This window comes from Babylonia areolata, chromosome 7 (assembly GCF_041734735.1).
Source record: "Babylonia areolata isolate BAREFJ2019XMU chromosome 7, ASM4173473v1, whole genome shotgun sequence".
Classification (NCBI taxonomy): Eukaryota; Metazoa; Mollusca; class Gastropoda; order Neogastropoda; family Buccinidae; genus Babylonia; species Babylonia areolata.
Genome location: NC_134882.1, coordinates 14,884,691 through 14,898,914, shown reverse-complemented (window position 1 = coordinate 14,898,914; position 14,224 = coordinate 14,884,691). Strand labels below are relative to the sequence as shown.

General features: G+C 44.3%; 1 protein-coding gene across 3 annotated transcripts in view; it reads right to left on the bottom strand.

The window, feature by feature from the left end:
• LOC143283734 (multidrug resistance-associated protein 1-like) overlaps window positions 1-14,224 on the bottom strand; it is a 62,598-nt gene that overhangs the window by 6,228 nt on the left and 42,146 nt on the right. For all 3 annotated transcript variants that reach the window (XM_076590018.1, XM_076590019.1, XM_076590020.1), the window contains 8 exons: window positions 13,920-14,086; window positions 11,550-11,693; window positions 9,336-9,535; window positions 7,212-7,335; window positions 6,171-6,272; window positions 3,512-3,658; window positions 3,092-3,250; window positions 2,089-2,255 (listed from right to left, as the gene is read on the bottom strand). In XM_076590018.1, coding sequence (XP_076446133.1) covers window positions 2,089-2,255; window positions 3,092-3,250; window positions 3,512-3,658; window positions 6,171-6,272; window positions 7,212-7,335; window positions 9,336-9,535; window positions 11,550-11,693; window positions 13,920-14,086 — 1,210 coding nt within the window. The remainder of the gene's footprint in view (window positions 1-2,088; window positions 2,256-3,091; window positions 3,251-3,511; window positions 3,659-6,170; window positions 6,273-7,211; window positions 7,336-9,335; window positions 9,536-11,549; window positions 11,694-13,919; window positions 14,087-14,224) is intronic.

The following is a 14,224-nucleotide window of genomic DNA, read 5'->3' as shown; positions in this document are numbered from 1 at the left end:
TTTTGTCATTTGCTGCTGTGTGCACCAAGTCAAATGATCGGTATAAAGACAAGCCTGGAGGTGTTTTTTTTCTTTTTAGAGGAAGTGTCTGGGTTTATTCCAGTGTGGCTTTTAATTTATCCGTGTGCTAGCTGCATCGGTAGGCAGCATTGACTTGAAGCTGTGTAACTTGTTACCACCAGTCCTTATTGTTGTTTTGTCATCAGTAGCGTTTGACATCAATGGCTGAAACCCTGACGAGTGACGTGGATCAACTGGTTTTAGAACGCTGCTGGATTCTCTGACCTACCCCCCTCCCCCACCCCGCCACTGAGTTTCCTGAGTTCGATAACCCCATCGCACTTGGGCTGGGTTTTGCACGAGTGCTCTTAGAATTCGTAAAGTTTGTTTTGTGTTAAGAAGGCCCACGTTGATTCCAACCGGTTTGGATAATATTGTTGACGCTTGGCAGACTTAGCCCCGCTCATACAACCCTCTCCTGGGCCTGGGCTGGATGAGGCGATCTTTGTAGCGTGAAGTTCGCCATGAGTTAAGATTGTTCCTAAGCAATTCCATGGAGATGGGCTAAGTTCGCTCATGCAAACCACCCCTGGTGAGTCAAGGATGAAGATTACTTTTTTTCCGATCTCCCAGGTCAACATATGTGCAGACCTGTTAGTCCCTGAACCCCCTTTGTGTGAATACGCAAGCAGAGGATCAAATACGCATGCAAGAGATCCTGTAATTCATGTCAGCGTTCGGTGGGTTATGGAAACAAGAACATATCCAGAGTGCACATCCACAAAAACGGAGTATCGCTGCCTTCATAGCAGGGTAAATAAACAAAATGGTCATACATGTAAAGTGTTACCTGTCAGTGTGTGTGTGTGCGTGACTGACATCTGACTGAATGACACAGGAACGAATGATGTGTGCCCAGTGGCAGCCCTCAGTCGGCTCCAACCAAGGCAACCTGTTGTGCGAATGACTCCGTGTGTGTAAAGCGCTTAGAGCTTGGTCTGTGACTTTGGATATTCTCTATATAAGTATCCATATCAATCAAACCACCACCACCACCACCACCACTGCTGTTGTTGTTATCAAAGCGTTTAACAATTTTGCTTATTGTTGTCCAGCCAGCCAACTGATCGCACAGGGCCACATCAGGACTAACCAACTAAATATGATGACATAACATTTCACATTGCTACTTATAACCCAGCCAACCGCACAGGGACATGTCAGAACTGACCAACTGATTAAATTTTCAACCACATTAAATACAAAATCAATTACCGAAAACAACAACAAAACACCACCAACAACCACCAGCAAAGCAACATATCATGAGATATTCTCTCAACCCCCATTAACAATTGTCAAGGCCTGCTGGTACACGGATAGGGGAAATGTACAAGCAGACAGCAGCAAAGGAAGAAAAAAAAAGGAAAGAAGCCGAGTAAGCGAATTGACTCCAAGCGAAGGAGGAATATCTCTTGTATTTGTGTGGAACAGAGTTTGCACACACACACACACACACACACACACACACACACACACACACACACACACACAGTAGCAGAAGGCACACCAGTCTAATATACAGACTACGACTGGATGCCATAAAAACGAAATATACTTCAAATGTGACTTGCATCTGCGGCAATGAAATTACTCCCGTGCATATCATCTATCAATGTGAACAGTTAAAACCATATTTACCTATGTCATTTACAAAATCTGCAGTTCCAGCTGCTTCCATTAGAAGTGCCTAATATGATAATCAACATGTATTTGAAATAGTCCAGAGTTTAATTTGAAGCCCAATTGGCTCTTTGTTGTAATTCTGGTGGTTGACTAGTTAGTTTATTTTATTTCGTTTATATTCTTCTTCCTTTAAAAAAAAGAAAGCTAATTGAGGAGAGAGGAACAGGGAAAGTAGTGATGATTTAAGGCATGGGTGGGGTGGGGGGGGAGATGATGGATTTTCGTCTAAAATCACAAATGTGGCTAGACGTTAATCAAAAGAACGAACACGGACACGAACACGATAGAGAAAAACGAACATGGCACGGGCACAGCGCTGAAATGCACTCTCCCTGAACTCACCTCAGGTTGAGCCCCTCTTCGCCGCACTGGAAATCCAGAGTGCCGGGCAGGGTGGACACGAAGTGACGGAGGTGGGCCTGCTCTAGCGCCCTCCACAAAGCCTCGTCACTGTGCTCCTCAAAGGGGTCCAGGTTGAAGCGCAGAGACCCCGAGAACAGCACCGGCTCCTGGAGCGATGGAAACTCTGTCATCCCGATTCGCCAATTCCTGACTGGCCTGTTCTCGATTCGCTCTACTACTATTGGTGATCCAGATTTCTCTTTTCCCTACTTCGCCTACGTACTCTATTGCTAATGTTTATTTTTATTTTTTGCTCTCTCTCTCTCTCTCTCTCTCTCTGTACTGACAACGATGCAATGGCCCATGCTCATATCGAAATAAACGAGAATCACGTGCTGAGTTCTGCATCTGGATCCTGTTTAGTTTGTTTAATGTCTTTTCACTGTCAAGAGATATCAGACAAGTACAAGAAATGAACCAGCATGACTTGACAGGAGATATTCCTCCTTCGTCTGAATCTCTCTCTGTGTGTGTGTGTGTGTGTGTGTGTGTGTGTGTGTGTGTGTGTACGCGTCATGCGTGCGCATGTGTGCGTGTGAATGCGTGTGTGAGTGTGAGGGTGTGAGATTGTGTGTGTGTGTGTGTGTGTGTGTGTGTGTGTGTGTGTGTGTGTGTGAGAGAGAGAGAGAGAGAGAGAGAGAGAGAGAGAGAGAGAGAGAGAGAGAGAGATTCTTCATTTCGCAGTTAAGTCCAATCAAATATACATGTGTGTGTGTGACTTAGGCCTGACTGAATGACACTGGAAACGAATGATGAGCTCCCGAAGGCAGCTTTCGCTCGAGTCTATGCAGGTTGACAACCTACTGTGCAAAATGAAGCGCTTGGAGCTTGGTCTCTGACCGAGGACAGGCACAATATAAGTGTCCAGATCAATCAATCAATAAAATATACACGATTATATTCATCATTATAGTTAAATATTGCCGTGAATAAAACGTGTTACCTGCGGAAGGATGGTGAGCCGGCGACGGAGGTCATGCAGACCCAAATCAGCGATGTTGACACCGTCAATCAGAACAGCGCCACCTTCTGCCTCGATCAGGCGGAACAAGGCCAGTGACAAGGAGGATTTACCCGCCCCTGTTCTGCCCACGATACCGATCTGGAAAAGGTAAAGATTGAGATGAATAAATGAATGAGAAAAAAAGGAATAAATAATTGATAACGTGTTCACAAAAAAGAAGGAAAAATGGAAAATTACAACTCATGCATACACACATACATACATACACACAGACATTCACAAATCATACTCTTACACACACACACACACACACACACACACACACACCACGCCCCAAGACACGCTCACACTCACCTCCACCTCCACCCCCCCTCACCTCCTACACACACATTGACTCGCCTTCTCCCCGCCCTGGATGAGGCAGGTGACGCCTTTAAGGACGAGCTCCAGCCCCGGCCTGTAGCGTGTCTGGAAGTCCCTGAACTCCAGCCTGCCCCTGGGAGGCCACGTGGGGATGGGTCTCCTCACTCTGTTCACCCACGGGGCCTGTGTGGGACACAGTGTAGCACAGTGCAGTGCAGTGCAGTACAGGGCAGTACAGGGCAGTGCAGTGAAGTGCAGTACAGTACAGTACAGGGCAGGGCAGTGCAGTACAGGGCAGTACAGGGCAGTGCAGTGAAGTGCAGTGCAGTACAGTGCAGGGCAGGGCAGTGCAGTACAGTGCAGTACAGGGCAGGGCAGGGCAGGGCAGTACAGTGCAGTACAGGGCAGGGCAGGGCAGGGCAGTGCAGTACAGTGCAGTACAGGGCAGGGCAGGGCAGGGCAGTGCAGTACAATACAGTGCAGTGCAGTACAGTGCGGTATAGTGCAGTGCAGTGCAGGGCAATGCAGTACAGTGTAGGGCAGTGCAGTACAGTTGCAGTACAGTGCAGTGTAGTGCAGTACAGTGCAGGGCAGGGCAGTGCAGTACAGTGCAGGGCAGGGCAGTGCAGTACAGTCCAGGGCAGTACAGTGCAGTGCAGTACAGTGCAGTGTAGTACAGTACAGTACAGTGCAGGGCAGGGCAGTACAGTGCAGTGCAGTACAGTGTAGTGCAGTGAAGTGCAGTACAGGCACAGTGCAGTGCAACGCAGTAGAGTGCAATACAGTGCAGTACAGTAGAGTGCAGTGCAGTACAGTGTAGCATATTACAGTACAGTACAGTACAGTGCAGTGCAGTACAGTATAGTGCAATACAGTGCAGTACAATGCAGTACAGTAAAGTGTAGTACAACACAGTGCAGTACAGAGCAGCATATTACAGTACAGTACAGTACAGTTCACTACACTACAATACAGGCACAGTGCAGTGCAGTACAGTATAGTGCAATACAGAGCAGTACAATGCAGTAGAGTGTAGTGCAGTACAGTGCAGCATATTACAGTACAATACAGTACAGTACAGTACAGTACAATGCAGTACAGTGCAGCATATTACAGTATAATGCAGTACAGTAGAGTACAGTGCAGTGCAGTACAGTGCAGTGCAGTACAGTACAGTAGAGTACAGTGCAGTGCAGTACAGTACAGTACAGTACAGTACAATGCAGTACAGTAGAGTGCAGTGCAGTGCAGTACAGTACAGTGCAGCATATTACAGTACAGTGCAGTACAGTACAGTGCAGTACAGTAGAGTGCAGTGCAGTGCAGTACAATGCAGCATATTGCAGCACAGTACAGTACAATATAGCACAGTACAGTACGGTACAGTACAGTACAACACAGTACAGTACAGCACATTACAATACATCATAACACAGCACAGTACAGTACAACAGAACAAAACAGAACAAAACACGTCTTTACAACAAAGTGTACCGAGGTCACGAGGGATAATATCGTGACGACAGTACATCGAGAGCACAAATGAATCGAACATCGTACAAAAAACAAAAACAACAAAGAAACAAACAAAAAACCAAAAACAAAACAGTAGGATATTTGACAAATATGCATATACATATAAGTGCACGTCCATGCGCACGCTCTCACACACAACCCGCCAGAACACACACACACACACACACTAAAAGAATATCAACGCGTGCGCTATGTTGCGCAATACGATTCGACGCGATACGTTCCGTTACAATACAACACAACACAATACTTTAAGACGCAATAGGTTACGTTACAATAAAATACTACACAAAACTTTAAGACACAATGCATGTACAATACAATACAAAATCAAAATCATATCATATCAATCATACAATATCATACCATATAATAGGATGATACGTTGTCACATCACGAAACACTATTTATACAATCTGCCCCAGTCTGGTTCGCCTTTTCTTACCTCTGTACATGTGTTGCTACGATTTTTGTGACAATGATTCATAACAAACGTTCAATGTGATTAATTTTGTGTTTCAGCCTACCTTTGTCTCCGCTACAGATTCGTTCATATTTTCTAACACAAACACATATAAGCACACGCGCGCGCGTGCGAACATACACATATTTACACACATTAACACATAAACATACATACATACAGATATACAGGCAGACAGACCTGTATACGTACATGCATACACACATACCTGCACACATACACACACAGGCACACATACACACATACATACATACATCAGGGTCTTGTCCGACCATAACCTCCAGAACAGCAGAGGAAGCGACTGCTGTCCCGACTATCTGGGTAAGAATTTGATTATAGTGGAGAGTGTCTTGCCTCAGTTACATCCCCACTCTCTCGACCAAGAGGGTTTTAGGACAGTCGGTGTTGGGATGGTTCCCGAAGGCCAACCAGTCCCCAAGGCTGCAGCACTGAGAGCCAGTGCAATCTCGCATCCTAATTTGAGAGTCAGTCTTTAAGGATTAAGCAGTAAATCACAATTCAGCGAAGGAACCACTCTATATATTCAGTTTGCTGTAGGCCAAACTGTAAGCTGAGAGCTTATGTCAGTCACTGAAAGAAGCCGAACACACACACACACACACACACACACACACACACACACACACACACACACACACACAAATTCTGAATTACCTCGGATGGAAGTTCCGAATATTCCTTAATTCTCTCTACTGAGACGATGTTGGTTTCGAAGTCGGTCAGCATCCTCACCATATAGTTGAGTGTGTATGACAACTGCAACACACACACACACACATGAAATATTTTATGCGACAATCACGTTATAGTTCAGAGTTTATTTATGAGGCCCTTTGGCTCTCTGTTGCAATGTTACCAGTTGAGTTGTTTACTTGTTTTATACGTTCATACTTTTTTATGCAAAAGGAGGAGAGAGGAATAGGGAAAGAAGTGGAGGTATGGGGGTGGGGAAGGGGGTGGATTTTCGTCAGAAACCAAAATTGTGAATACACGTTAAACAAAAAAACGAACACGCACACGCACACGCACACACACACACATACACGCACGAATGCTTGCGCGCGAGCATGTACGCACGCACGCACGTACACACACTCACACACACACGCACACACACAAACGCACACACACACACACACATACACACACACACACAAACATACACATCTGACACCATTTCTTTCCTGATATTGCGTTCAATAATGCACCGCTCTGAAAAACAAACAAACATGCAAACAAACAAGCAAACGAAAACAGACAGTACAAGCCCCGAGAGAGGAGATCGATTTAGCGGGACAGTGCGAAAAGTGCGTGTTCAGAGTTCGGGCCTGTCCCCTTGCCAAAATTGGGGCAGCATTATATAACTGCTGTAATTGGTAGGAGTGAGCCAAAGAATTCAAAGGAGGATGAGGTCATGTCGCTGAATGTTTCATGAGCGAAACTCGACACACGATCACCATGCCTGCAAGCGTACTCTCTCTCTCTCTCTCTCTCTCATCAGTATCAAACTCAGGCAAAATGAAATCTACCTTTATAAAATATACACTTTTAGTAATATCACTAATGGGAAGATGACTTTCACACACACACACACACACACACACACACACACACACACGCACACACACACTTTCAGTAATATCACTGATGGGAAGATGACTTTCACACACACACACACACACACAGTTTCCCAACCTGCAATGCGTAGGACACGGAAAGACCGGCAGAGCCCCCTGACGGATTAGGGGAGACAATCTCCAACATGGCCGCCGCGAACACCACAACATTCGTCACAAAATCCAGCGCCATCTGGATCCATCTGCACAGAAACATGAGCAGGAAACGTTTTGGTTCTGAGGGCACATATCGTTTTGTTTCACACACACACACACACGCACACACACAGAGCAAGCACACACATACACACAAAAGAACACACACACACTATAATCTAATTAACCACGGACTAACTATTACTCTAAAGTCAAGTACTTATGTTTCAGTGACTGGCATATAATGTTTGACTGTGATTTGATGACGCCTTACTTGCACAAAGGTGTGTCATCACGTGTGAAAGGAAATATTAATGTCTTTGATTTTTTTGAAATCATTATCACACACACACACACACACCACACACACACACACACACACACACACAGGTGACCAAATGCAAGGACAAGGAGAATGAGGACTGTCCCGAGTTTTTCTTTGACGAGGCAAATGATGTCCTACATCTCATCAAAACGTAACATAGGTACGTTTTCAATGAACTTACAATTTGTGAAACACGACAAATCAGAAATTAACGGTAGACACCCTCAAGTGCCTGGGCAAGGCAAACGTAATGTCTTTTTTTCAAGTGAGGCGTTCACTAACGTTTCTAGGACAAGCTAAGTTTCGTATCATAAGACTAGAGTTTCCCTGCAGTTTTTGATAAACATGAGCAGGCATTCTAGTTTTATTTTTTCCATGTTAATAATAATAATATTAACAATACATAGTTTTTCTATGGCGCGATATCCAGCACCAATGCTGCTCAAAGCGCCTTACATCATAGTTGACTATAAATATGCCTTCAAAAACATATCAACCGCTATCTGACAATGGAAAACATCCAGTGTGTACATATGAATGCAAAAACACACTAAAGATCATAAAAGCTATGAAATAAATAAGGCTTAGATTAAAACAAAATGCATTTTATAGAACACACACACACACACCCACACGCACGCACACACACACACACACACACACAAAGAGACATATAAATGTCCCTCCCTTACAGACACACACACACTGACATTAAATATCAACTGCACTAAAAACAAAACTGCATAAGAATTAGAGTATTTCTTATTTTCTAACATAGAATTCTGTTCGGACACACTAACATGCCTACACTCACACACGCCGACCAGCGCATTGTAACCTCACAAACACATGCACGCACGCACACACACATACACGCCCATTAAAAATAACCAGATAGAAAAAATGACATCACATCTAAGACCGAAACTACATAAAATACACAATGCATTAAAACAGGACTATAAAAATACTAGCACAAAGATACTTGCCAACAAGCATACCTTGGTTTAACCATTCCGCCCAGAACAAAAATTATTACGGAAAAGGTAAGTTTTCAGATCTGTCTTAAAGGGATGTAGATCAGAGGAATTTCTAAGAGATGAAGGTAGAGAGTTCCACACTTGCGGAACCTGAGTTCTGAAAGACCTATTTCCAGCGCATTTCAGATTAGTCATTGGAACTTTAAGCAGCTTTTCAGAACTGGGTCTTAATGTTCTGTGCGGTTCATATGTTTCCAATACAGAGGAGAGATACAATGGAAGAGACTTGTCAAAATGTTTGAAGGCGAGTGTTGCTAATAGTGAATGCGGGACTCAATTGGAAGCCAGTGTAACTGATTCAGCAGTGTAACATGATGTGATTACATTCGATGGCAAAGAGGGAATAAATTATTCCAAATTCCAAATATATCAGTTCTTGCCCATTATGTGTACACCCGAATCCCAATCACAACCACACACACACACACATACACACACATACACACACACGATGAGAGAGAGAGAGAGAGGGAGAGAGAGAGAGAGAGAGAGAGAGAGAGAGAGAGAGGGGGGGGCAGGCACAGAGATACACAGTGGCAGGGAGAGACAAGACACACAGAACAAGAGACACAAAAACTGACACACGCATCGCAATAAATTTGCTCTCCCTCTTTACACCGAACACATTCGGCCCTATGCTACGTGACCACCCTCCCCCTCCCCCCCTCCAAAACTAACGAACCTGATGCCAGCCACCCAGGTGAAGTAGAACACCTGGTTCCTGTCCACCCGTGCCCGGGACTCGGCGATGAAGCGGTCAGTGGCCCGGTACGCCCGTATTGTGGCCGCCCCACTCACTGTCTCGCCGAAGTGAGCGAAAATGGGTGAGCGAGTCACGGCCTCCAGTCGTTTGCACTGTCGTGACACGGGTATGTAAGCCGCCTGCAAACCAACGGGTGTGTGTGTGTGTGCGGTATCCGCGAGGTTCATTTCAAGGAGGAGGGGAAGGAGGAGGAATTTTGTTTAATGTCCAGTCACATACAGCCTGTCGGTGATTGTAGGCATTAGTTATCTCGTAATGGAATTAATATTCACAAGTGAATGTTATCATTAAAAATAAGTGGAAGAGGAGGTGGAGGGGGGCTGTCAGCCCACGACGTCTCGTTTTCCCACGATTTCTCTCACTTCGGATTGCGAGAAATGGTGGGCTAACAGGGGCGTTGCATGGCGAGAAATCGTGGGCTAACTGAGGCGTTGTATGGCGAGAAATAGTGGGCTAACAAGGGCGTTGTATAGCGAGAAATCGTGGGCTAACAGGGGCGCTGTATGGCGAGAAATGGTGGCTAACAGGGGCAATGCATGGCGAGAAATGGTGGGCTAACAGGGGCGTTGTATGGCGAGAAATGGTGGGCTAACAGGGGCGTTGTATGACGAGAAATGGTGGGCTAACAGGGGCGTTGTATGGCGAGTTGGGAGAAATGGGGTAGATTGAGGAGGGAATCAAAGACGACGATTTGAAATATATAGTACAAATAGTAAAAGTACAATTAAAAAAGTTTAACAAAAGAAACAACTGATAATAAAATAAAAAAAACTTTCACTGTGACTGTATACATATTTTCGTATAAGGCAGTTAATTTCGATTAGTTTAGATATTTTCTGACTTTGACATGGTCATGTCTCTCTGTGAAATCGGTTTACAATACCGTGCCTGGTTGTACAAGGATTCTATTTATATAACAATCAATTTGGTTTAGGTGTTGAAAACTGTGCAGTGTCAGACATATCGTCTTACTCTACGAGTATCTTTTTGGAAACCAACAGACCGGATCTGACATTTGATATTGTTGCCTAGAGTTTTGCCGAACGTTCATGGCCATATCGGAACTGCCCCACTAATTTTTTTTTAACCATCCGCTATAAACACAAAAGTCTGTCACACATGAAAAGAAAAAAAAAGGGGACACAGTTTATGACATTATTATAACCATTAATCTCCTTCAGGCAAATAGGATTACGCTTCGTTTGGGACGTTAGCCCTTCCGCTTAATTCATCACCCCCAGATTACAAAAAAAAAAATCGTTTAACAGTGTTTTTAGATGCTTCAATCCAGACAAAAATACATAAAGCCACATAGGCAAATAACACTGCAGAATGGACAGCTAGTGCCTATTGCAGTGTACACAAAATCACAACCTAATCGTCATAAGAAAACAGCACAGATAATAGATATACATTAAATACTGGAAAAAAAAGAAAAAATCGTGAAGGCTTGCAGGAAAACAAAACAAAATAGGAATTACTGGGAAGACAGAGAAAAAAACCCAACAACAACGGCCAACATTGAAGGAAGACGAACTCAGGAAACTCGGGCTAGAATCCAGCGCTGTGACCATTTGACCACCGCATGTATCAAACAGTTAAGTCCTGTCCGACTCGACCACCAGAACATCAGAGGAGGTAAATGTCTCAGCTATCTGTGCCAGCATTTTATTGCAATAGAAAGTGTCTTGCCCATGTTAAATGCCCACTCTCTCGGCCAAGAAGGCTATGGGACAATCGGCACTGGGAAGGACCCCAAAGGCCAACTAGCCCCCGAGCCTGCAGCACTAAAAGCCAGTGCATTCTTGCCTCATAGTTTGAAAGTAATAGTTCTTAACGAAAGCCCAAAATGTGAATGAATGTAACGAAACTGTGCATGTTCCTATGTGTAGGCAATAGACAATAAATGTTTTGGGTAATGTCTACATGTTATTCGGTTAAGTGCGTGTTAATAAATGTTGAGGCTGTAAATCTTGGTGCCATTATTCACTGGGTCGAACGTGTGTGAAAGAGAAAGTGATTTGCATCTCTTCTCGTCTGTCGGCATTTCTTGACAATGAATTCCCATGGCAGGGCGAGGGGGGAGGGGGGCGAGGGGGCATTGATCACACGGATCTCACAGCTATGCCATACCATGGGGAAATAGCAGAGGACGGCCACTGGGACCAGAATGACGGCCATGAGCGGGGCCGTGACCAACAGCACCACGATGGTCGCGATGAGCACGGTGATGGTGGACACGATTTCACGCAAAATCAGAGGCATCAGATTGTCCACCTGAAAACGTCATGGTAACATTAGATTGTCCACCTGGAAAACGTCATGGTAACATCAGATTGTCCACCTGGAAAACGTCATGGTAACATCAGATTGTCCACCTGAAAACGTCATGGTAACATCAGATTGTCCACCTGGAAAACGTCATGGTAACATTAGATTGTCCACCTGAAAACGTCATCGTAACATCAGATGTGTCCACCTGAAAACGTCATGGTAACATCAGACTGTCCACCTGAAAACGTCATGGTAGTATTAGATTGTCCACCTGAAAACGTCATGGTAGTATTAGATTGTCCACCTGAAAACGTCATGGTAGTATTAGATTGTCCACCTGAAAACGTCATGGTAGTATTAGATTGTCCACCTAAAAACGTCATAGTTACATCAGATTGTCCACCTAAAAACGTCATGGTTACATCAGACTGTCCACCTAAAAACGTCATGGTACATCAGATTGTCCACCTGAAAACGTCATGGTTACATCAGACTGTCCACCTAAAAACGTCATGGTACATCAGATTGTCCACCTGGAAAACGTCATGGTAACATCAGATGTGTCCACCTGAAAACGTCATGGTAACATCAGATTGTCCACCTGGAAAACGTCATGGTAACATTAGATTGTCCACCTGAAAACCTCATCGTAACATCAGACTGTCCACCTGAAAACGTCATGGTAGTATTAGATTGTCCACCTGAAAACGTCATGGTAGTATTAGATTGTCCACCTAAAAACGTCATGGTACATCAGACTGTCCACCTAAAAACGTCATGGTTACATCAGATTGTCCACCTAAAAACGTCATGGTTACATCAGACTGTCCACCTAAAAGCGTCATGGTACCTCAGATTGTCCACCTAAAAACGTCATGGTACATCAGATTGTCCACCTGAAAACGTCATGGTTACATCAGACTGTCCACCTAAAAACGTCATGGTACATCAGATTGTCCACCTGGAAAACGGCATGGTAACATCAGATGTGTCCACCTGAAAACGTCATGGTAACATCAGATTGTCCACCTGAAAACGTCATCGTAACATCAGATGTGTCCACCTGAAAACGTCATGGTAACATCAGACTGTCCACCTGAAAACGTCATGGTAGTATTAGATTGTCCACCTAAAAACGTCATGGTACATCAGACTGTCCACCTAAAAACGTCATGGTACATCAGATTGTCCACCTAAAAACGTCATGGTTACATCAGACTGTCCACCTAAAAGCGTCATGGTACATCAGATTGTCCACCTAAAAACGTCATGGTTACACAAGACTGTCCACCTAAAAGCGTCATGGTTACATCAGACTGTCCACCTAAAAACGTCATGGTACATCAGACTGTCCACCTAAAAGCGTCATGGTTACATCAGACTGTCCACCTAAAAGCGTCATGGTTACATCAGACTGTCCACCTAAAAACGTCATGGTACATCAGATTGTCCACCTGAAAGTCATGATAACATCAGATTGTCCAACTGAAAACGTCATGGTAACATCAGATTGTCCACCTGAAAACGTCATGGTAACATCAGATTGTCCACCTGGAAACGTCATGGTAACATCAGATTATCCACCTGAAAACGTCATGGTAACTTCAGATTGTCCACCTGAAAAAGTCATGGCAACGTCAGATGTGTACATATGAAAACGTCATGGTAGTATTAGATTGTCCACCTGAAAACGTCATGGTAACATCAGATTATCCACCTGAAAACGTCATGATAACTTCAGATTGTCCACCTGAAAAAGTCATGGTAACATAAGATTGTCCACCTGAAAAAGTCACAGCAACATCAGATGTGTACACCTGAAAACGTCATGGTAATAATAGACTGTCCACCTAAAAAAGTCATGGTAACATCAGATTGTCCACCTGAAAAAGTCATAGCAACATCAGATGTGTACACCTGAAAACGTCATGGTAGTATTAGATTGTCCACCAGAAAACGTCATGGTAACATAAACCTGTTTCACTTAAAACGTCATGCTAACATCAGTTTGTCCACCTGAAAAAGTTATTTTTGTCATAACAGATTTCTATGTGTGAAATCAAGGCTGTCCTCCCAGGGGAAAGCGCAACGCCCCAGTGTGTTAATGCAATGCTTGGAACATCTTCGAACAGCAAGTCATTTCCCCGCAACGAGTTCACAAAACATTGCGTGCCCGTACCGCTTAAATCATTCACTCACACCACGGCAGACCTCACACAAAACACTCACAATTTCCATGTCGGTCGAGATCCTGTTCATGACCCTGCCACTGGGAGTCGTGTCAAAGAAGGCCATCGGAGCACGGAACAGACACGTCAACATGCGGTCGTGGAGGCGTCTGCTGGCTTGAATAGTCCGTGTCCAGTACAGTCCGTTGTACGCCAGGAAAAGAACCACTACACAAACACGTTACGGTTACTGTGGAATTAGTTGTTGGTTTTTCTTTTCGTTAGTGCATGTACCAACGCATTCACAATATTGTTCGCCAGAACATGTTATATGTCCGAACGTTTGTCTGTGTTCCCAAACAAGCG